This window comes from Eublepharis macularius, chromosome 17 (genome assembly GCF_028583425.1).
Source record: "Eublepharis macularius isolate TG4126 chromosome 17, MPM_Emac_v1.0, whole genome shotgun sequence".
Lineage (NCBI taxonomy): Eukaryota > Metazoa > Chordata > Lepidosauria > Squamata > Eublepharidae > Eublepharis > Eublepharis macularius.
In genome coordinates, this window is record NC_072806.1 from 25,091,610 (window position 1) to 25,114,151 (window position 22,542).

General features: G+C 43.9%; 1 protein-coding gene across 2 annotated transcripts in view; it reads left to right on the forward strand.

Moving 5' to 3' along the window:
* NCF1 (neutrophil cytosolic factor 1) overlaps positions 1-20,553 on the forward strand; it is a 42,948-nt gene extending 22,395 nt beyond the window's left edge. For both annotated transcript variants that reach the window (XM_055001518.1, XM_055001517.1), the window contains exons 4-11: positions 5,210-5,375; positions 6,669-6,718; positions 8,214-8,336; positions 9,220-9,327; positions 11,835-11,952; positions 13,444-13,551; positions 17,610-17,752; positions 18,838-20,553. In XM_055001518.1, coding sequence (XP_054857493.1) covers positions 5,210-5,375; positions 6,669-6,718; positions 8,214-8,336; positions 9,220-9,327; positions 11,835-11,952; positions 13,444-13,551; positions 17,610-17,752; positions 18,838-18,941 — 920 coding nt within the window. In that variant the 3' untranslated portion in view covers positions 18,942-20,553. The remainder of the gene's footprint in view (positions 1-5,209; positions 5,376-6,668; positions 6,719-8,213; positions 8,337-9,219; positions 9,328-11,834; positions 11,953-13,443; positions 13,552-17,609; positions 17,753-18,837) is intronic.
* The last annotated feature ends 1,989 nt before the right edge of the window (positions 20,554-22,542 follow it).

Consider the following 22,542-nt stretch of genomic DNA (forward strand, 5'->3'; position numbering starts at 1 on the left):
AGACAACAGAGCACCACCTCCCCACAAAGAGAATACCATCTATCTCCTGTGGCTAATAGCCACTGATGGACCTCTGCTCCATATATTTGTCCAGTCCCCTCTTGAAGCTGGCAATGCTTGTAGCTGCCACCACCTCCTGTGGCAACGAATTCCATGTGTTTATCACCCTTTGTGTAAAGTAGTATTTTCTTCTATCTGTTCTAACCCGACTGCTCAATAATTTCATAGAGTGCCCACGAGTTCTTGTATTGTGAGAAAGGGAGAAAAACACATCTTTCTCTACCTTCTCTAACCCGTGCATTATCTTGTAAACCTCTATCATGTCTCCCCTCAGTCGTCTTTTCTCCAGGCTAAAGAGCCCCAAGCGCCTCAATCTTTCCTCATAGGGAAAGTGTTCCAACCCTTTAATCATTTTAGTTGCCCTTCTCTGTACTTTTTCCAGTGCTATGATATCTTTTTTAAGGTGTGGCGACCAGAACTGTACACAGTACTCCAAATGAGGCCTCACCATCGATTTATACAGAGGCATTATGATACCGGCTGATTTGTTTTCAATCCCTTTCCTAATAACCCCTAGCATAGCATTAGCTTTTTTTATGGCAGTCGCACACTGTGCTGACGTTTTTAGTGAGTTATCTATCATGACTCCAAGATCTCTCTCTTGGTCAGTCTCCGCCAGTTCAGACCCCATCAACTTGTATTTATATTTTGGATTTTTGGTTCCAATGTGCATTACTTTGCACTTGGCTACATTGAACCTCATTTGCCACATGGATGCCCACTCTTCTAGCCTCGACAGATCCCTTTGGAGTGCCTCACAATCCTCTCTGGCTTTCACCACCCTGAACAATTTCGTGTCATCTGCAAATTTAGCCACTTCACTGCTTAATCCCAATTCCAAATCATTAATAAACAAGTTAAAAACCATTGGACCCAATACCGACCCCTGTGGCACCCCACTGCTCACCACCCTCCACTGTGAGAAGTGCCCGTTTATACTCACTCTCTGTTTCCTATTAATTAGCCAGTTTTCGATCCACAAGAGGACTTGGCCCTTTATCCCATAGCTACTGAGCTTACTTAGGAGCCTTTGATGAGGAACTTTGTCAAAAGCTTTCTGGAAGTCAAGATAAACAATATCTATCGGGTCTCCCTTGTCCACTTGTTTGTTCACTCCCTCAAAGAACTCTAACAGATTGGTGAGACAAGATCTTCCCTTACAGAACCCATGCTGAGTTTTCCTCATCAGCTTTTGGTCATCAATGTGCCCACTAATTTTATTTTTGATAATAGTTTCCACCAACTTACCCGGTATTGACGTCAGGCTGACTGGCCTGTAATTTCCCGGATCTCCCCTGGAACCTTTTTTAAAGATGGGGACAACATTAGCTACCTTCCAGTCCTCAGGAACAGATGCAGAGTTTAATGACAGATTACATATTTTTGTGAGGAGATCTACAAGTTCACACTTGAGTTCTTTCAGAACTCTTGGATGTATGCCATCTGGGCCCGGTGATTTATCAGTTTTTAAATTATCTAGCAGTCGCATAACCTCCTCTCTCGTCACCTCAATGTGACTCAGGTCTTTCAAAACCCCTCCCAAAGTCAGTGCTTCCGGAGTGGGCATGCACTTCTTATCTTCCACAGTGAAGACAGAAGCAAAGAACGCATTCAGCTTCTCGGCCATTTCCCTATCACCCTTTAGTAATCCTTTTACGCCTTGGTCATCCAAGGGCCCCACTGCCTCCCTAGCTGGTTTTCTACTTCTAATATATTTAAAGAATTGTTTATTGTTTTTCTTTATGTTCTTTGCAATATGCTCCTCATATTCCCTTTTTGCCTGTCTGATCACAGACTTGCACTTTTTTTGCCACAGCTTATGCTCCTTTTTATCAACCTCACTCCGACTAGTTTTCCACTGCCTAAAAGAATCCTTTTTACCTTTTACAGCTTCTATTACATTGCTTGTTAACCATGCTGGCCTTTTCCTAAACCTATTTGTGCCTTTCCTAACCAGCGGTATATATTTAATTTGAGCTTCCAGGATTGTAGTTTTAAATAGTCTCCAAGATTCCCCAAGTGTTTTGACCTTTTTTACTTTCCCTTTCAGTTTCTTCTTCACGTACCCCCTCATCTCAGAAAAGTTACCCCTTTTGAAGTTAAACATGGCTGTGTTGGTCTTATTTGGCAATTTCCTATTTATACATATGTTGTACTCAATAACATTATGGTCACTGTTCCCAAGTGGTGCAATCACATTTGCATCTCTCACCAGGTCTTCAGCATTACTGAGGACCAAATCCAGGATCACCTCTCCCCTAGTAGGTTCTGTAACCATCTGTTCCATAGCACAGTCATTGAGACAGTCTAGAAACTCACTTTCTCTCCCCCGATTCGAACACCCATTGGCCCAGTCAATGTGTGGGTAGTTAAAATCACCCATTACAACACAGTTTTTTTGTTTAGCAGCCATCTTTAATCCTGTCATCATTTTATAATCCTCCTCTATTTTCTGATCTGGAGGGCGATAACAAATTCCCACAGTTAAGTTTCCATTTGGGCCCGTAATTTCAACCCATAGCATTTCCAGAAGCGAATCTAATTCAGTTACCTTCTCAATCTTACTGGAATGTATACCTTCTCTGACATATAGAGCCACCCCACCACCAACCCTTCCCTCCCTATCCTTCCGATATAATTTATATCCAGGAATCACCGTGTCCCACTGATTTTCCTCATCCCACCAAGTTTCTGATATGCCCACAATGTCTATGGATTCGCCCAACACTAAACATTCCAGCTCCCCAATTTTACCTCGGACACTTCTAGCATTTGTATATAAACACCTGTAACTTCCCCGGCACACTTTGCCTCGAGACGTAGTTAGGTCATCTGCACTGTTTGTCTCCATCTCAGTTGACAACTCTAATCTATCTCCCTGTAGAAGTGTTATACCTAGCCCTTCATCTCTCTGAGATGAACCATCCTGAACCAGAGACACTTTATCTCTTGTCGGCTTTCCCCTAGCATTTAGTTTAAAAACTGCTCTGCCACCTTTTTGATTTTAAGTGCCAGCAGCCGGGTTCCTTCTCGGGACAAGTGGAGACCGTCTCTCTTGTACAGCTCCCGCTTGTCCCAAAAAGAATCCCAGTGCCTAACAAACTTGAACCCTTCCTCCCTACACCATCGTCTCATCCACGCATTGAGACTCCTGATCTGCGTTTGTCTCTCTGGCCCTGCGCGTGGAACAGGTAGCACTTCTGAGAAGGCTACCTTGGAGGTCCTGGCCTTGAGTCTCCTGCCTAACAGCCTAAATTTTTGTTCCAAGACCTCACGACTGCATTTCCCAACATCGTTGGTTCCAACATGGACCACGACCGCTGACTCCTCCCCAGCACTATCTACCAGCCTATCTATAACACGCGTAATGTCCGCTACCTTCGCACCAGGCAGGCAAGTCACCATACGGTCAGAACGCGGTTGTGCCACCCAGCTATCTACTTGTCTAAGGATCGAATCACCAACTACCAAGAGCCTCCCTCCCGCCCCACCCAGGGATGGTTCCTTGATGCGAAAGGAAACCTGCTCACCAACTGAAGAAGAGGTCCCTTCTGAGGGCATGTTCCCCTTATCCTCAGTACGGTGCCCTGATTCCACAAGATCCTCATTCTCCTTGACAACAAGAACGCTGCCATTTTTAGAGTGGGACACATCTATCCTGTCCCTGAGAATCTTGTCCTCGTGCCTATCTAACTGTCTCCGCTTCTCCAGGTCAGCCACCTTGGCCTCAAGGGTACGTACTCGTTCCCTGAGAACCAGGAGCTCCTTGCAGCGAGCACACATCCAGGACTTCTGACCAGAAGGCAGATAGTCATACATGTGACACTCAGTGCAATACACTGGAAAGCCCCCAACCCCCTGCTGGCATTCTGACTTCATTATTCTGTTTTAGGAATAACACACTAAGAGGAAAGAAGATGGCTATGATCCCCCGGCTAAGAGCCACAGGCCAAGAGCCCTTTAGCTCTCGCCCTTCGGCTCGCGCCAAAGGCTCGCGCCCCTGCCCAGCAGTTGCCTTTTCAATGCAAAAGGTCACTTCCTGCTAAGCACAGGAGGCGAGCACAAAGGGGGTGTGTGGCTTGTACTCCAGCAACCCCCAGCAGCCTTACAAACACACTCACCCTCAAACACAATCAAGCCCAAACACACTCAGCCTCAAAACTACACTCAAATCAACACAAAACTACACACAAAAAGCCCCAAAGCTAGAGAGGACCACCCTTAGCTTCTCAGCTTAACCCACCACAGCCAAGAAAGGCAAAAAGCCCTTACCTCCTCTAGCAGCTGCAGACCATGTGCTCCTGAGCCCAGGTGACTCTGCTCCTTCCTCATGTCCTCAAGAAAGTTGTTTTGTGCTGGTTGTGCCACAGACAATGGACATTTTCACACTGCTTACCTTCCCTCGCACTGACCCGGAACATCGCGCAAAAAATGCGGAAGATCACGTTTTCTCGTGCGAGATTTGCGCAACATTGCGCAAATCTCGCGCGAGAAAACGCGATCTTCCGCGTTTTTTGTGCGATGTTCTGGGCCATTGCGAGGGAAGGTAAGCAGTGTGAAAATGGCCAATGTCCTAAGGCCCGAGGGTCACCCTATGCTCGCCCCCTTCACTCCTGCCTCACTCGGCACATATGCTTGCCAGGTAATGTCCTCCTAGCCTGATCAGCCAAAGTCCAAACTTACCTACAAGTTGGAACCAATAACGGGCCTTGATTGGAGGAATGTAACTGTGAGTGACGGTCCTGAGAAGCCACTCACTGACTCTTATCATGGGGAGAACACTGTGCAGGGGCCTTTGTAGATAATGTGAGCGTTCAAGTAGATTCCTGTTGGATAAGATGGTTCGTGTGTACCTGTAGTAGCCACATCATCACTGGCTCATTAAAACCTTCCTGTCTCCTTTTCAGAGGGGATGGATCCTCCTAGCTTGGCCGTGAGCGAATAAGTGGGTTCAGATGGGAAGAGATCCTTTAATTATATATTGCTGTTTTTATGGTATTCATTGTTTCCTTGTGAGCATCCTGAAGAAGGTCTCTAGAGAAGTGGCATATAAATCCCCTAAATAAATAAGTAAGACACCCTGGGATGTGGTTCTAGGCTGTAGATTTAAGTGATAATTTTTTTGACTTTTAAAAACCTTTTTCTGTAGCCCCAAGGTGGTTTGACAGCCACAGATCCACTCAGAACAGGCAAAGCACGCTGTCAGAATATTGCTCCGCACTGATCAACTTGCCTCGCAAAATCTCCCAATGTGCACACATCCTGAACTTCTTCAAGGTCAGAAGTGATGACCTGAACCCACCTACAGCAAGCCAGTGAGTAGCAGCAGGGTGCTGGGAGGGATGTGATGGAGTGGCCTTTTGGATTTTTTTAGAGGCTGGGGCACTGCAATGAGAAATGGAAGCTACAACTCCTTGACCCCAGTCTGAGATTTGTGGCAAGAATATACAAAGTAGTAGTAGAATGAGGCCACCTGGTTCAGATAGCAGTTGAAAGGGGGCAAAATTCCAGCCATTTATTACAGTTTGTATTATTTTATTGTGACTGAGGGAATTGTGCCATTTGTGTTTTTCCTTCTCACAAGTCACAATGTATTAGCTTTGTCCATCGTGGCAGCCATTTTGCGATGGTGCTAGAATTGCTGGCAACTGGTGGGATCTGGGGGGCAAGGTAGGCTTGCCAATCTCCAGAATTACTCTTCTCCAAGCAACAGAGATCAGTTCACCTGGAGAAAAGGGCTGCTTTGGAAGGTGGATTCTCTAGCATTATGGATTCTATGGCACTGATTTCCCTCCCCTCCCCAAACCCTGCCCTCACCAGACTCCACCTGCAAAACCTCCAGAAAATTCCCAGACCAGAGTTGGAAACTGTTTGGTGGGGACATGGGAGAGGGGTGCTATGGGGACCGGCATTATGTCATGTCCTGGGAAAACCTGGAAGTGTCTCTCTAGCAATCACCAGAAACTTTTACCATAGAGTTTCTGGTGACTCCTAGAAAGATGTGACATCACATCCAGGTGTTCCCATGAAGTGGCATAACACTGTTGCACTGTAATTTTAAATCCCCCCCCCCTTGTGCCAGAAGGCAACAGGAGCTGGGGGTAGGAGATCTCCCACACAGCAGGGAAACGGGAAGCCTAGGTGGGCCCACTTCCCATTCTAAAAATTCCAGAAGCGCTCATAGGCTCAACACAAATGGAGATCCCCATATTATCCTATTCAGGACCAAAGTATTGTGCGTGGGGTGGGGAAGTGGCACTTTACCAGGGCTGTTCTGCCCAGATTTCAAGCCATCACCAACCTGTCACGGCCACCAAGGAGCGGAACACCTGAGCCCCTCCATTTCATACACAGCACACAAAAATTTGGAAAGTCCGATTGGGCCTGTCCAGTTTGATGAGCTGCGTATAAAGATGCCAGCTGGGGCATGAGGAAAGAAGACACACCTTTGCCTCTGACCTTCTGGGTGGTGAAGTGTGAGGGGAAGGGGAAGGTAGAGGTTTCAGGAGGCACTCCTTATCGAGTGGCTTCTGAGGGGCCTGCCTGAGTTTGTGGCCAAGAGGTGAGATGTGGAATTACAGTGGGGTTTTCTTTTCTCCCAATTTCAGGAAACCAGAAACCTTTTTGATGCCCAAGGACTCCAAGAAAGGTATAGCAGGTAAGCAACGCATGCTTGGGCTGTGGTGAACACCTCTCCTTGCCTTTCTAGGGAACCTGAACTTTTACAGGTCTTGCACAAGTTAAATCTGACACATAAGTCGGCCCACTGAGCTCGGTTTTATGTACTCTAAATGGCAAAGTTTGTAAGACACAGAGATTGTAGTATCTGAAACTCTAGTGGAAGTAGCAAGGATTGAACCTGGGCCCCCCTGCGTGTAAAGCAGGTTTGCTACCAGTGAGCGACAGCACTTCCCTCTAATCTCTTGTTATAATGGCTTTGCGGGATGATTTTTCAAGCTGGCTACAGAATTGATCTTGTGAGAATGGCACTATTCAAGGATATGGTGAAGGAAGTATTTGGCCTGTGTCCAAGCACATTAAGAAAACTTAAGTGCCCTTACAGTGCAATCCTAAGCAGAGTTACTCCAGTCTAAACCCATTGATTTCAATGGGCTTAGACTGGAGTAACTCTACTTAAGATTGCACTGTTAGATTTTTTTTTTCTTTAAAGAGGGGGTGGCAGTTTCTACCAGTTTCTCCCTCCCACTGTATATCCCCAGGGTCTGCTGACCAGAACAAAGTTTCAGGGGGTTCACTGGACTGCAGATGAAGGGGGCAATTGGTAGAGATTGCTGCTTCTTCTTAAGAAAACTTAAGTGCCCCTAATTTTTCTTTATGGTGTGGCTGCATCCAGGCCATTGAATGTAACCCTTCCCCAGCCTTTCTCAAGAGCACCTGTCCAGTTGCACACAAGCATTAGGAGTCACAGTGCAATTAGGAGTCACGATGCAAATGTTCACCCATACCAACATCAGAATCATCCGGCTGTAGGCATGGAGGCTCACTCCTACATGTGCATCTCCCTTGCCAATCAGGGTATGTCTGCATGGCAGTTGTTATGTATTGGGCTAGCTTCAGGTAAAGCTAGGCTCCTCAGGCCTATTGGGTAGTAAATTAGCAGCAGCCAATCGATTCTCTGGGATGCGGGCCAATTGCTGTTTGGTAAACATGTTTGGTTGTGTTCAGGGCATGCAAATGAAGGATCCTAGTTGCATGTGTTCCTATTGGTGGGTCACTGAAAAGGGGCGTAGTTTGGGTGTATATATCTGGCTCTTTCAGGAGTGTAGTTGTTAATTGTATTTGCAATAAAGATGTTCTCATGAGCTGAAATCACTGCCTGGCTGAAATCACTATGGGCCGAAATCACAAATTTAATAGCTGTGCACAGGACATAGAGGGGAGCTAAAAAGGTGTGAGAGCAGAAAGGCATGGATAAAGGTGAGACGTGGCCGCTGAGTCCCAAAATCCTGCTTCCTTTTACAATGTGGTGCCCCAATGATGCTTTAGATTAAAAATGCATGTTTTTAGTCCTCGTGAAAATTGCTGAAAATGTGGGTTCTAGCAGTTTCAAAGCGACTAGCGCTAACAGGCTTTTTATCAATTACCCCGAGGACAAGAAACATACTTTTGAAAAATGTATCTTCCCCCTCTAGACATCACAGGACCCATTATCCTCCAGACATATCGAGCGATTGCTGATTACGAGAAGAACTCCACCACTGAGATGGGGGTCAAGACCGGCGACGCTGTGGATGTGGTAGAGAAAAGTGAAAGCGGTAAAGAGGGGGAAAAAATGTCTTTTGCACTTGCTTTGAAGCAGGGTCAGTTTTATTGCTACACTAGAGGAGTCAGCAGTTTTGCTGTGGCAGTGTGCATACAAGGCCAATAGCAGTTGGTGACTTGTGGGTGTGGGGCTGGACAATATCTCCTATAATGTCTCCGCCTATAGATATGCATGGAGATAGCTCCTCCTACTCTGCCTGCCCTTTTAGACAGAGCCAATGCCTCTGATGAAGTGAGTTGTGTATCACAAATTTACATGTTGTTAGTCTTTAAAGAGGCACTGGGCCCTTTTCACACTACTTACTTGCTTCCGAAACATCGTGAAATGTAGCGCAAAAAATGCGGAAGATAGCGTCTTCTTGCAAGAGATGCTATCTTTTGCATTTTTTGTGCTACGTTTCACGATGTTTCGGAAGCAAGTAAGTAGTGTGAAAAGGGCCCTGTATTGGGTTGGGTTTGGCAATATGGGCTGCTATGTAGAGTTTCTGTCTTTTGTACTGAATTTTATGTTTCAATCTGTTTTAATATGGTTTTATTATATGATGTTATCCCCTCTGAGCCCGCTTGCAGGGAGAGTGGACTATAAATTTAATAATAGTAATAGTAATAATGTATCCAGATGTTAACATTTACATAAAAATACAGAAAAGTTATAAAAATGGTTTCTTAATATCTTTGTTCTTTTATTGACTGTGATTCCTATTGATCGTTTGCTCCATTAGTACAGAGATTCCTTTTATTGGCTTTTATCTAAGTTGCTGGTTTGTTTGTTGTGCTTTTACTGCTGTGTGGTTTTTCAGCTTTTACAGCAGGAAGCCACTCTGAGTGGCATTGGGAAAATATATATAATATATATATATTTGTATGTCGATCCAGGTTGGTGGTTCTGTCAATTAAAGAATAAACGAGGTTGGGTCCCCGCTGCGTACCTAGAACCTATGGAAGGTCCAGATGAGGCTGAAGATCAGGAACCCAACTATGCAGGTAGAACTTCTCATCCCTTCTCAAGGAAGTCCATGAAAGTTATGGGCTGGATTGTCCACTGGGATAAGTATAGCATAGAGCAGCTCTCCTGTCTTAGTGCTGGGAAAACTAGATGGAGGAGAAAGGAAATGAAACTTTCAAACTGAAACTTTGAAATGAATTCAACTGTACTTTCAAATGTTCTGTAGTTTGCTTTGGATCTTAAGAGACTCTTTTAAAAAAACTTAAGGCAATATGATTCTTAACACCATCTCCTATGATATTTACCAAAATACACATCATTTTGGGATGTCTCCTTATGCCATGGGCCAGACAGAAATGCCTAGTCACATAATTCCTTTGAGCTACACTTAGGTGACCTCTCTGAAAACTCAGCACAGGGTCAGAGGTTTAAGCTCTATTCATATGTCATAAACACCTAGGAGTTTATTCATGATATGCCTGAACCTGTTTGTTGATGAGCTTCCATGTTTCAGCACATGAAGCTGTCTTTCACCGAATCAGACCGTTCATCTCTGCCAAGGTCAGCATTATTGACTCTGGTTGGCAGCAGCTCTCCAGGGTCTCAGGCAGATGTCTTTCACATCAACCTACCACCTGATTTCTTTAACTGGAGATTCTGGGGATTGATCCTGGGACCTTCTGCATGCAGAACAGATGCTCAACCACTGAACCACAGCCCCTTCCCTCTTCCACAGTCCCTCCTGTAGCCAGAAATGCTTCCTCTTGCTTCTTCCCTTGTGCTGTGATAGATGGTTTCTTGGTTTAGGAACTCTTCAGTCTAACTTCAGTTTGTTGCGATATTTGAATGCAGCTGCTTTCTAAACTTGGAGTTTGTTTCGCCCTGACTCTAAACCCTGACTTTCCTGCATTTAGACATCACAGGAAATTGCAGTGCAATCCTAAACAGAGTTATACCCTTCTAAAGCCACTGAATTCAATGGCCTTAGAAGCAAACACTGCCTAGAATGGCACCACTGGATTCCTAAACCAGGAAGAAAGACTACAATTGTCTCACCATGCATAGAGGGGAGGGGAGAGAAGGGAGACAAGCCGGCCTGAGAAGAAACTATGTTCGTTGTCCTAAAAAAAACCAACCTCTTTTAGTTTGGGACATCTCTTTCTCGAGCCTTGTTGCCGTACAACAGACAACTGATTCCAAAAGTCAATCACTTTTCAAAATATCTGAGGTAATTTCCTGAAATGGTTGGTTGAGTAATACAAGAGTGGGCTCATCTCCCTTGCACTGCCGCGAACATGATTGCAGCAACCCTTTTTGTGGGTTTTCCTGTTTTTCTTTTATTTGGTTTTTCGATTTCATTTCCCCACTCCTCCCTCCACCCTTCCACCAATGTGACCATTTCCGTAACCTGTTAGTTATAAGTATGTTTCATTGTTTAATTTGGGGGGGAAGAAAGGGAGGGTGTGTATGAGAGAAATCAGGGAAAGGGTTAGGAAGAATGGGGGAAGGGTAAGAAGAGATGAGGAGAATGTTTAAACTTCCTTCAAAATACGACGTTTTCAACAAATTGGAAAAAGCTTGAGGCATTTGAAACAATATTGTATCTCTCTATACATTTTTATCCCCCACTCTTTCTCCCATACATGCTCCTTCCATCTACATTTTATCCTCACAGCAGCTTTGTGAAATAAATTAATCTAAGAGAGGGTGACTGGCCCAAATTTACCCAGCAAATTACTGAGGGCCAAGCTACAAGTGATGAATGACACAGGTTGGACACTTGTCAGCTTCCCTCAAGTTTTGATGGGAAATGTAGGTGTCTTGGTCTTGCAGCTTGGCTCTCTGACTGCTGTCCAATGGACTTTTCAACTGTCACTTGTCCAACATTCCGCCAAGCTGCCTACATTTCCTGCCAAAACTTGAGGGAAGCTGACAAGTGTCCAACCTGTGTCATTCGTCACTTGTAGTTTGGCCCTGAGTGGGGATTTGAACTGCGGTCTCCGAGGTCTTAGTCCAACACTCTAGCTACTACACCACACTAGATCGAGTTTCACCTTTCTAATTTTAAAAATATTTTTCTGCCATGAACGTTACAGTCCTAAGCCCATTGCAGTCCTAAGCCCATTGACTCCCATGGAGTTATAAGGATATAATTCTATTTAGGACAGCAGTGTAAAACTCTTAAATTTATTGTTATCTTCAAATGGAAGAGGTTGGAGGTGGGAAAATCCATATTTAGGATCATATCTCTTACAACTTCTCCAGAAAATGAATTTATTTCAGGACTGCTTGCTGAGCTTTGATCATCCCTCAAATGCATTTGAATTAAAATCTGAGTTCAGATCTCACTTCCAACACAACATGTCTAAAATGGGAACCGTTGTCACCTTCTTCCCATGGAAAGTTAATGCAATTAAATTTGCAAAGCATTTTGCAATTTTTAAGGAGCAAAATGAATGATAAAAAATGCCGTGAAATCTTCCTTGGCTGTGTTTAGCTCCTCAAAGAACTTTTCTTCATGATTCCTCATCTTTTTTCCGCTCAGGTGAACTCCACATTGTCCGCAAAGGCTACACAGCTGCCCAAGAAGATGAGATCACATTGAAGGAAGGAGAAACCATTGAAGTTATCCATAAATTGCTTGATGGCTGGTGGGTTGTCAGGTGAGACCTCAAGGAAGCTCATTTATTAATTAAATCTAGACCTCATTTTTCTGTCATGAAGGAACTCAAGGTGGTTTATTAAGAAAATTTATATGCCACCTCTCCAGAGACCAGCTCAAACCAGTTTATAAAGGCATAATATCTTGGGGATTACAAACTGTGAACTGTAAATTTTATGTGTATTAGGACTGTATGATTTTACTGTGATTTTTAAATTGTATTTATGTCTGATGTAGCCTGCCCTGAGCCTGTTTGTGGGGAGGGTGGGCTAAAAAGGAAATAAAATAAATAAATAAAACATGCTAAAATCATAAAAAGCAACACAAAAATAATTAAAATCAACACAGCCATTTAAAAGGAACCCAGCAGGAGTATAAAAACAGCACAAAACATTAAGCAGCCTAAAACAATCATTGTCAAATAGTTCTCAGGCTGGAAGCAGACTGTAAAAAAATATTTTAAAAGATCAAATGCACGTTTACATGAGTTTCTCCCTCTCATATCTTGGGACTCAGCAGACATAGATCCATTTGGGTTTATCAGGTTGGCAGCCTCCAGTTCCCTCGAACAATACCCTAGGACCCTAGCTCAAAAGGAGAGCCTTATCAAGACAACTATCTCCTGTGGTTTTCCTTCATCGTTTGCTAATTGGAGGTATCCTGCCCCTGAATATGGAGGTTCCATTTCTATCTGCTGATAGCCCCATGTGTGTGTTTTCAAAACCTACTTCTGCAAAAGTCAAGGGATTCCCTAGACAAAAATACGTTGTGGGAGGAAAAGTACTTCCTTTTATCCATCTGTACCTCCTGTCAATTGTCAGTCATCAGGCATTTGTGTATCATTGGCTACAGAACGAAGAGAAGCATGTATACTTTCACACCTATGTTCTGGTATCTGCTTTTTCTCCTTTCTGGGGCTAAAAGTAGGCAGCAGGTGGGGTGAGGAGCATGGGGCCCCAGTTTTGATATATGAAACGATGCAGAAAGAGTTAGCAATCCCATTTTCCCAGGATAAGATGGCCCCAATCTATATAAAAGCCCACTGTGGCTACATTTTGGAGCCAAATTACATATCTGTTGTTGTAATGACAGAGCTCCAACATTAGGCATAATTTGGCCCTTAGAGACTTTTGTTTGGTGTGTGGCTCTCAAGCTTCTTGAATCTGCCTGGAAGAGAGCGGATGGATGCTTCTGTGATGGGCCAGTGGGGTGTAGGGGTTCGAGTGTCGGACTAGGATCTGGAAGCTCCAGGTCTGAATCCTCACCCTGTGCTGGAAGCTCACTGGGCGGCCTTGGGCCAGTCGCACACACTCAACTTAACCTACCTTGCAGGATTGTTGTGAGAGTAAAATGGAGGAGAGGAGAGCCACCATGGGCCCCCTCTGGGGAGAAAGGTGGGATATAAATGAATGAATAAATAAAATGACTTCCACTCTCAGCATTTCCTGTTCCTTGACCCTGTGTGTAAATGTTGTTGCTTGTTCAACTCCAGGAAAGATGAAATCACAGGCTATTACCCTTCTATGTATCTGCAAAAATTGGGAGAAGAAAACACCCCAGAAAAGAACCAGCTGAGGAACAGAGGAGCACCACCCCGAAGGTAGCGTGGAGGAAGGGGGTTGTTGGGGGGGCGGTACAGGAATAAACATTAAGGGCTTGCCTAACCAATTTTATTGTAGCATAAGCTTTCGAGAATCAAGTTCTCTTCGTCAGATGCATGGTACAGAAACTGTACCATGCATCTGACGAAGAGAACTTGATTCTCGAAAGCTTATGCTACAATAAAATTGGTTAGTCTTAAAGGTGCTACTGGACTCTTTTTGATTTTGCTACCACAGACTAACATGGCTAACTCCTCTGCAATTAAGGGCTTGTGTGCATCACCAACAACAACTATTCTCTCTGAATAGCCATAGAGCTGCAAAATTAGAATATGTTATGCAGAATAAGTGACTATTTGTAGATTTGTTTCAGTGTCAGTTTGCAAAGTGGTTGAGAGCGCTTAAAAATAATACCAATTATATTGTTTAGAAAGTTTGAATGCCTGCTCTCCAGAACCTGCTAGAGGTGGTTTAATTAAAACTCACCAATTGAAATGCACCATGTAGTCTTTAAGGTTGCCAGCCTCCAGGTAGTGGCTGGAGATCTCCTGGAATTACAACGGGTCTCCAGGCCACAGAGATCAGTTCGCCTGGAGAAAATGGCTACTTTTGGGGGTAGACTCTATGGAATTATGCCATGCCAAGGTCCTTTCCTTCTCCAAACCCCACTTTCTCCAGGTTTCTCCAGGTTTCATGCCCCAGATCTCCAGGAATTTCCCAACTTTGAGCTGGCAACCCTAGACCAGACAGTTCCCCCCTGTTTCTGTTCAGGGTAATGGTGTGTGTGTAACTTTGAAACACCGTCTGCCTATGCATCACTCTCTCATCCAGAGTAGGAACAGTTTGCATGAAAAGAACATATAAATCATTCATGACTATGATGGTCCATCACAGGAGTTTGTTGGATGGGTCCTAGATCTCCACCTAGATCTCCACCAGAGCCAGTTTGGTGTGGTGGTTAAGAGCGATGGGACTCTAATCTGGCGAGCAGGGTTTGATTTCCCACTCCTCCACTTGAAGCCAGCTGGGTGACCTTGGGCTAGTCACAGCTCTTTCAGAGCTCTCTCAACCCCACCCACCTTACAGGGTGATTGTCGTGAGGATAATAATGACATACTTTGTAAACCACTCTGAGTGGGTGTCAAGATGTCCTGAAGGGTGGTATATAAATGAATGTTGTTGCTGCTGCTGCGGTTGTTGTTATTATTATTATTATTATTATCTTGTACCCTGTGAAGTCCATCTTGTAGAAATTGACCCTCGGGAGACCCAGACTCAAATTCTTTCCAGGCAACTTTGGGCCATTCATTTTCTCTAGCTGAATTGACTTCTCAGATTTCTTGTAAGGATAACAGGAAGGAGCAACAACTCAGGAGGGGACTGCCATACGGTCAAGCCATGACTCGCTCCAGCCCTTGATGGTGTGGGAGGGGATGACTATTGACTCTAGCACTCATGACACCACCAGATGAGTCTGAGCTGAATAATTGCAGTATTGTTGTAAGAGCTCAGCTTGGCTATAGCCCAGGAAGAAGGAACAGGTGTAACCTCAAGCCTCCCTCCGCGTGCACCGTCCTGAACCCTGAACTCCTTTGAGAAAGGGCAGGCTATATAATGCAATCAATACAATTGACCAATCTGCCCCCCCCCAAAAAAAACCTGTCCAGGCAGCTGGATCTGCAGCAGACATTACCTCTATCCCAGATCTGGATGCAACGGTCTGTGAACAATTACCACCATCTCAAACCCCTGGCAGAGCAAGACAGTTTTTTTTTAAACTTTCCTTAAAAGCTCTTGAGGCTGCTTCCGATTTGTTGCTGAATAAAGATATCAAGTGATTAAAAATAAAACCAACAATCACATTGCTGCCTCGGAGATGTTGAAAAGAAAATCTTTGAGGAGAATGGGAGCAAAACAGACCAAGAAATCAAATCACCGCATCAGTGGAAAACCTGTATAAAAAGAGGTTTTTACTCGGTGCTTAACAGTGCAGCCTTAAACAGAGTTAAACCCTTCAAAGCCTATTGCCTTCAAGGAGGTAACTGCTTAGGATCGCACTGTAAGGTTAAAAGCGGATTCATGTGTTATAAAGTCCTTGCGGCATGGGCAGAATTGCTGTCAACATTCGTTTGCCTGGAATTACTTGCTGGGACCAAAATTCCCAGGAGTGCCGGGATCAATTCAAATTGGCCACCGTGGCACACAGCTGTGATCCAGGAACAGCTGTTTGCTCCACTGGGGAAAGTTACATCTAGCCATCAATATATGTAAATTTCCCTAATGGGGTAGATAGCACACCCTAGGGGCCATTTCATGTAGAGAAAATGGTGTCTGTGTAGGCTTAAGCCCTTTCTCTATGCTCGCTGCTGCCACTCGCTGGGTAATTGACTTCCCAGCGCATAATTCCAGGCATACATTTGATCAAAAGTCCTCATGGTGGCTGCATGGATTTTTTGATGAGTGAACGGGCCCCAGGAACAGCTGTGTCCACTTAATTGGGAGAAAATCCCATTGAAATCAATGAGATGTTATTTCTTGGATATATATGCAAATGACTGGGCTGTAAATTAGGTGCCAGGCAAATCTCTGTAGGGAGAAAGTTAGGGGTGGAGCCATGGCTCAGTGGTTGAGCATTTGCTTGACATGCAGAAGGGCCCAGGTTCAACCCGCAGCATCTCTTGCTAAAAGAACCAGGTATTAGGTGATGTATAGGACCTCTGCATGAGACCCTGGAGACAGCAGTGGCGCCAGGGTTTTCAGCACTTGCAGCCGGCCAGCCAGCCGGGCACCCCAGCACACGCGCATGCATGCACACACCAGCCTGCATGATGATGTCACATGTGACGTCATCATGGGTGCACTCGCGCTGCCAGCCCAATCGCTGTGGCAGGTGGCTGGGACAGGGCGTGGGTGGCCTCTGAACTCTCCCGCTCAGTTGCCCTGCGCTGCCACAGACGCCTGCCCGCGGCTGCTGCGCCCAGCCGGGGGCGTGTGCTGGTGGCGGCGGCGGCGTGGGGCGGGAGGGCTAGGAGGCTGCAGCTCCATGGTGCGCGCTCCCGCCCCCCGTGCCTCCTCTGGCGTTTCCTCCGGCACCCCGCACCCTGAGGACACTGCCTACCTGGCCTCAATGGGCGCGCCGGCCCTGCCTGGAGAGCAGCTGTGTCTGTTATTTGCCATCAAGTCGCCTCCAAACTATGGCGACCCTATGAAGGAAAGACCTCCAAATGTTCTATCATTAACAGACTTGCTCAGATCTTGCAAACTGGAGGGCTTGGCTTCTTTTATTGAGTCCAGCCATCTCGTTTTAGGTCTTCCTCTTTTCCTGCTGCCTTCCACTTTTCCTAGCCTGATTGACTTTCCCAGAGAATCTTGTCTTCTCATGATGTGACCAAAGTACGATAGCCTCAGTTTTGTCATTTAAGCTTCTAGGAAGAATTCAGGCTTGATTTGGTCTAAAACCCATTTATTTATCTTTTTGGCTGTCCATGGTATCCACAAAACTCTCCTCCAGCACCTCATTTCAAATGAATCAGTTTTCTTCCTGTCAGCTTTCTTCACTGTCCAACTTTCACATCCATACATAGTAATGGAGAATACCATAGTTTGGAGAGCAGCTACCAGTTCAAATAGACAACACAGAGTTTGATGGACCAGTGGTCTGATTCAGTATAAGGCAGATTCATGTGTTCGAAGTTCTAGAGATGAGGAGCTACAACCAAGAAGACCCTGTTCCTGGTAGCCTCCTACCAAATTTCCCAAAGCTCTCTTCATAAGACCTTAATATAGGCAGGCAAATGTATGTGGTATCACTTGGTCCTTTAAGGACCTTTGTTCCATATCAATTGGGGCTTTCAGGTTGATGGCTGGCCCCTTGAATTGTACCCTGAAGGGAAGATCTGGTCAGCAAAGCTCTCTTAAAATGGGAGAGAGGTGGCCTCTGGTAGTGGCAATCTAGCTTTAATGTTTCAAATGATGATTGAAGTCTCTGAAGCGATCCTTTTAGGATTCTTAACAGTATGAATGCTGAAGAAGCTCTCCTTTTTCTGTCTCCTGGTAGATCCACCATCCGGAATATCAAAAGCATTCACAACCAAAACCGCAAACAAATCAGCCAGGACACCTACAGACGGAACAGCGTGAAGTATATGCAGAGCAGAAGGAAACTGAAGACCAACTTCCTGAACAAGGGCAACACCATTGGTAAGTTTTTCTGGGGGCCACATCTGACTTCCTTAATGCCCAATCTAGAGTTTAACTTTTAAAAAAAATGTCTCCCTTTGAAAGGCGTGAGGAGGTAGGATGACAGGTTACAAACCTTGTGAACGGCTTGTGGCTAGGGTTGCTAACTGCAGGCTGAGAAATTCCTGAAAATTTGTGGGTAGACCCTGGAGAGAGGGGAGAGGAGCAACCCCAGCAGGTTATAATGCCATACAGTCCGCCCTCCAAAGCAGCCATTTTGTCCAAGGGAACTCATTTCTCTTGACTGGAGATGAATTATAATTCTGGGAGATCTCCAGACTCCACCTGAAGGTTGTGGCTCAGGCCAAGTTCACACATGCCACTTAAAAGCATTTTCCAGTCCAATTCTCACTGAGAACTAGGCTCTTATAGTTGTAATAGCTTCAAGGTACAGATTACAGTTGTCCAGTTTAGAAGGAAGATCTGCTTTTTTCTCAAGCAGAAGTGCTAAAAATGTTGCCAGTGTCAAGGCCTTATTACCCATGGCCAGGCCCCTAGGCTTTCAGGTATTTCGGGCCCCCGTCCGGCACTTCAATCTTTCACCCCACTACAGCTGACAACCTGACCCTGGTACGGTAGGTAAAAGGCCACAGTACATAGCCCTATCTCCATTTTGAGGGTCTCCTGAAGAATTCTATTCACAATTTTAAAAATATTTTTATTGTGCAAGTAGAACTCTTCAGGAAAGCACATTTTGGGGTTATAATTGTTCAATACGGTAATACTTTGAAATGAATAATTTTTTATTATTTATTAAAATATATATTATTTATGGATAATTGTTTTAATATAAGAGACAATTTGTTTCACTTCAATAAGGAAGCAGTTAATTATCTTATTAATAGAGGTTATATAAGAGAATCAATTGATTGTAATTTATATGGGGGGGGTGCCTCAGCAAAAAAAATTGATGGGCCCCTAGTCCTTGCGGGGCCCCTAGGCTTCGGCCTAGTCAGCCTTATGAATAATATGGTCCTGGCCAGTGTGGAGTTTGAAAAGCGCTTGCCGTGAAACACAAAGAGTGATTCTTTCTTTTTGTTTTATAGTGGAGAAGGATGAAGGAGAGGCTCAGCCAGCCGTTCCTCCAAGACCCAGTAAGGACTTGATTCTGATCCGCTGCTCAGAGAGCACTAAGAGCAAAATCAAATGAGAGAAGCAGCTGCATGTGGCTTCTTTGTACCCCCGGAAACATCTCAAAGCAACACGATGGCCACAGTGGAATCAATAACGTTCTTTGCTCATATAACAGTATATTCCAGAATGTCACATCTACTCGTTTGGGTTTTCAGCAATGTATATAACATTTTGTACATGTGTATGACTATAAATCAGTGCAAGACATATTGAATATGACCTGTGTGTATTGTGCTAGTCCTTCAAGGTCACATCCCATGTCAATCTTGAAAAGCTTATGGACTAGTGACATGTTTGGTAGTAGTAGCATTCTACAGCCATGGCTGCTATATATAGCGAGCAAGGTGGCATGAATGTCTGTAGATGTCTTGAGTTTTCACTGAATGGTGGAGGATCGGATGCTGTTCAGCCATACATGATGCTTGTAGGGTGTCTCTTTCTCCAGTTAGTTTGCCATGATTTGTGGGTGATGGAAGAGGAAGGAATGATTGAGAAAGCTCGTGTGGTGCTGGACTGAGGATTTGAATCTGGTGTTGTGGGGTTAGAGTTTCAGACTAGGAGACCCAAGTGTGATTCCCCTTCTGCTATGGAAGCTTGCAGGGTGGCCTTTCAGCCAGTTACCATCTTTCAGCCTAACCTATCACATGGAGTTGTTGTTGTGAGGATAAAATGGCAGGAGAATGCTGTAAGCCACCTTGGGTACACATTGGGGCAAAAGGTGGGTATAAATTAAATAATAGCCCTGCTTGTATTAAAGATATTCCAGATTCTAGCATTTCAGTTTTTTTAGTATCTCCAAGTTAGAGGGTACCTATCTGAATGGATACAAAAAAAGAGTTATTTTAAGGTCCATAACGGAGTCTGAGGAATTGCTTTTAGCGGATGATAAAGGTATTATTTCTAGTATTTGTTTATTGAAAATGATGCTCAAACTTTTCGCAGTAGGTAGCAAAAAATATAGGAAAGATGATTCAGCATGGAAATTTATTTTCACTTACGGTATTTCCTTCACAGTTTGCCTATCATTTAGAGAAAATTTGTGGAAAATGATTTACAGGTGGCATTTAATTCCTTTAAGACTGGCAAAGATTTATAAGATTAGTACCTGCATATGCTGGTTCTGTGAAGAAGATAAGGTAGATTTTTTTTCATATGTGTTGGGCATGTGTGTATGTGCCTCCAGTTATTGGAAACAAATGGTGAAAATTATATCAATAGGATTGGAAGAGCAAATTCCCCATAAACCAGAGACACTGCTGCTGAATTATTGACCTGATTTATCTAGAAATCAGCAAACGGTTGCCTTTCATATTATTACAGCTGCCAGACTGGTTTTTGCCAGGCAATGGAAACAAAAATAAAATTACTCCTAGACTAAAAGATTGGTTGTTGAACATAAAGGAGATCTATACTTGAGTGAAATTAGCCACTTATCAGAAAAATAGAGATAGTATAGATCTTTTATGGTCTAGAGCAATACAAAGAATGGAACTAGCAATTATATAATTGGAAATAGTATTGATATTGTCAGTTGATGGTGAAATGTTTTACATGTCTATGGAAGCAGGATGAGGGGTCTTAGATTGACAGTGTATTTTACCAGCATTGGTATCTTTTGTATATATCTGTAACCCTGTTTATTTTAATAAATGTATTTTAATAAATTTTAATAAATGTATTTTAAAAAATATCCCTGCTTGGCCCTGAAGTTCACCGAGTGACCCTGCCCAGTCATGATTTCTCAATCTCACTTGCCTAGCAATTTGGTTGTGGGAACACAATACCCAAACATGTATGCTGTTGCCCTGACTTCCAGGAAGGAAGAGGCAGCATAAAAAATATGAGTAATGAACTGTTCCCTCTAATAGCAAATGTTATGCCTGAGCACCTATCAACAGGGCTGTGAAATGGGGGCACCCGCAGACTAAGTTAGACTTTCTGCATGTATTGGGGGGGGGGAATGCAAGAAAATATAACTATTTTTTTTAACAACATGAATGGTCTAGAGACTGACTATGCTTATTGCCTGGTAAGCTTGAGCCAATTCAGCACCCAAGAGGCGGCGGGGGGCGGGGTGTTGCTCAAATTTCCGGTCATTGATTCCTCCCTCCCTCTGATTCTTGCCACATAATTTCTTTAAAAACATATATAATACTGTTTTTTTTCCGGTTCAGTGTATATTGGGTAAATAGGATCTTGGCATATTTCTGCTGAATCTATTATATAATATTTCTGCAAATGTCCAAATGTTTGCTAAATTAACAGGCTGATGGGAAAGCAACATTTTCAATCTTCTCTCAAGAAAGGAAATCTTGTTTTCGGTAACCAGCAAGTGTTGCGCCAGAAAGGAAATCCTTTGGGGTAAATCTTGGCCTTTGGTGGCTGCTGTGACTCATTGCAGCAGCCCTGATGTCTCATGTGTGAGACTGACAGAGACGAATTAACAATTCTGCAAAAGGGTTGCTGCCTGTATTTGTAAGCCACTCTTTCTTCATTTTGTAATATGGAGATAAATAATACTGGCCTATCTTACAGGGCTGTTGTAAGGTTTACACTCAGAGGCCACTTCATCACATGCACAAGGTGTCATCCTCTCTTGGCAGACATATACACACATCAAGGGGAAAAATGGTAAGTTTTAGGTACACGTCTTTGCAAAGCATAAGATAAGCTCAGTGATCATTCACACAACCAGAGTCCTTGGCAACAGCATCATCTTCCTAGTTTTGCTAAGCTTAACTGAACACCTGTGTATGTATTTATTTATATCCTGCTTTTCTCCCTGGTGGAGATCCAAAGCAGCTTACAACACCTAAACATAGATGCAGAGAAGTTAGCCGTGTTAGTCTGTGGTAGCAAAATCAAAAAGAGTCCAGTAGCACCTTTAAGACTAACCAATTTTATTTTAGCATAAGCTTTCGAGAATCAAGTTCAGGCATCTGACGAAGAGAACTTGATTCTCGAAAGCTTATGCTAAAATAAAATTGGTTAGTCTTAAAGGTGCTACTGGACTCTTTTTGATTTTTTTAACACCTAAACATGTGACATCAAGCTTCCTGATCAGCTTTAGTTGATCATCTGTCCTTTTGAATGTTGAATAATGGTGACTTTTAATGTCAGAAATTGGCCAATGGGAACTGAGCTTGCTTTAGGAGCCATGGATGTTTAGAGCAGTTGTGAATGAGAGAAAAAGTGGGGAGGGGAGAATTAATCTGTTCAAGTCTCTCACTGCTCAAGTTTCTAGAATTCTGGAGGGAGATATTGAGGAACTTCCCAGTTGTCCTGTCCTCCCAGGATTCCTTACATAGCTTGTTTCATATAATTAACTAAAATATGGAAGGAATCCTAAGCAGGTATATCTGTATATTTTATTCAACAGTGCTTACTCCCAGGAAAGTGTGCTTAGGGTCCTGAAGACTGAAATGTTCTCCACGTAGTTTCTGAATAGCCCCATTTTTTATGTCATCTTGATTCTGCTTTCAACCCATGTTTGCCATTGTGGTGTTCGAGGCTGCCTCCTCTTTTTTTTGATTGGGAAATCAGAAATACAAGAAAGGACGTTGAAAATCTCCCTGCAGTGAACAGTAAGCCCATGCTGCTAATTGTTGGGTAGAAAA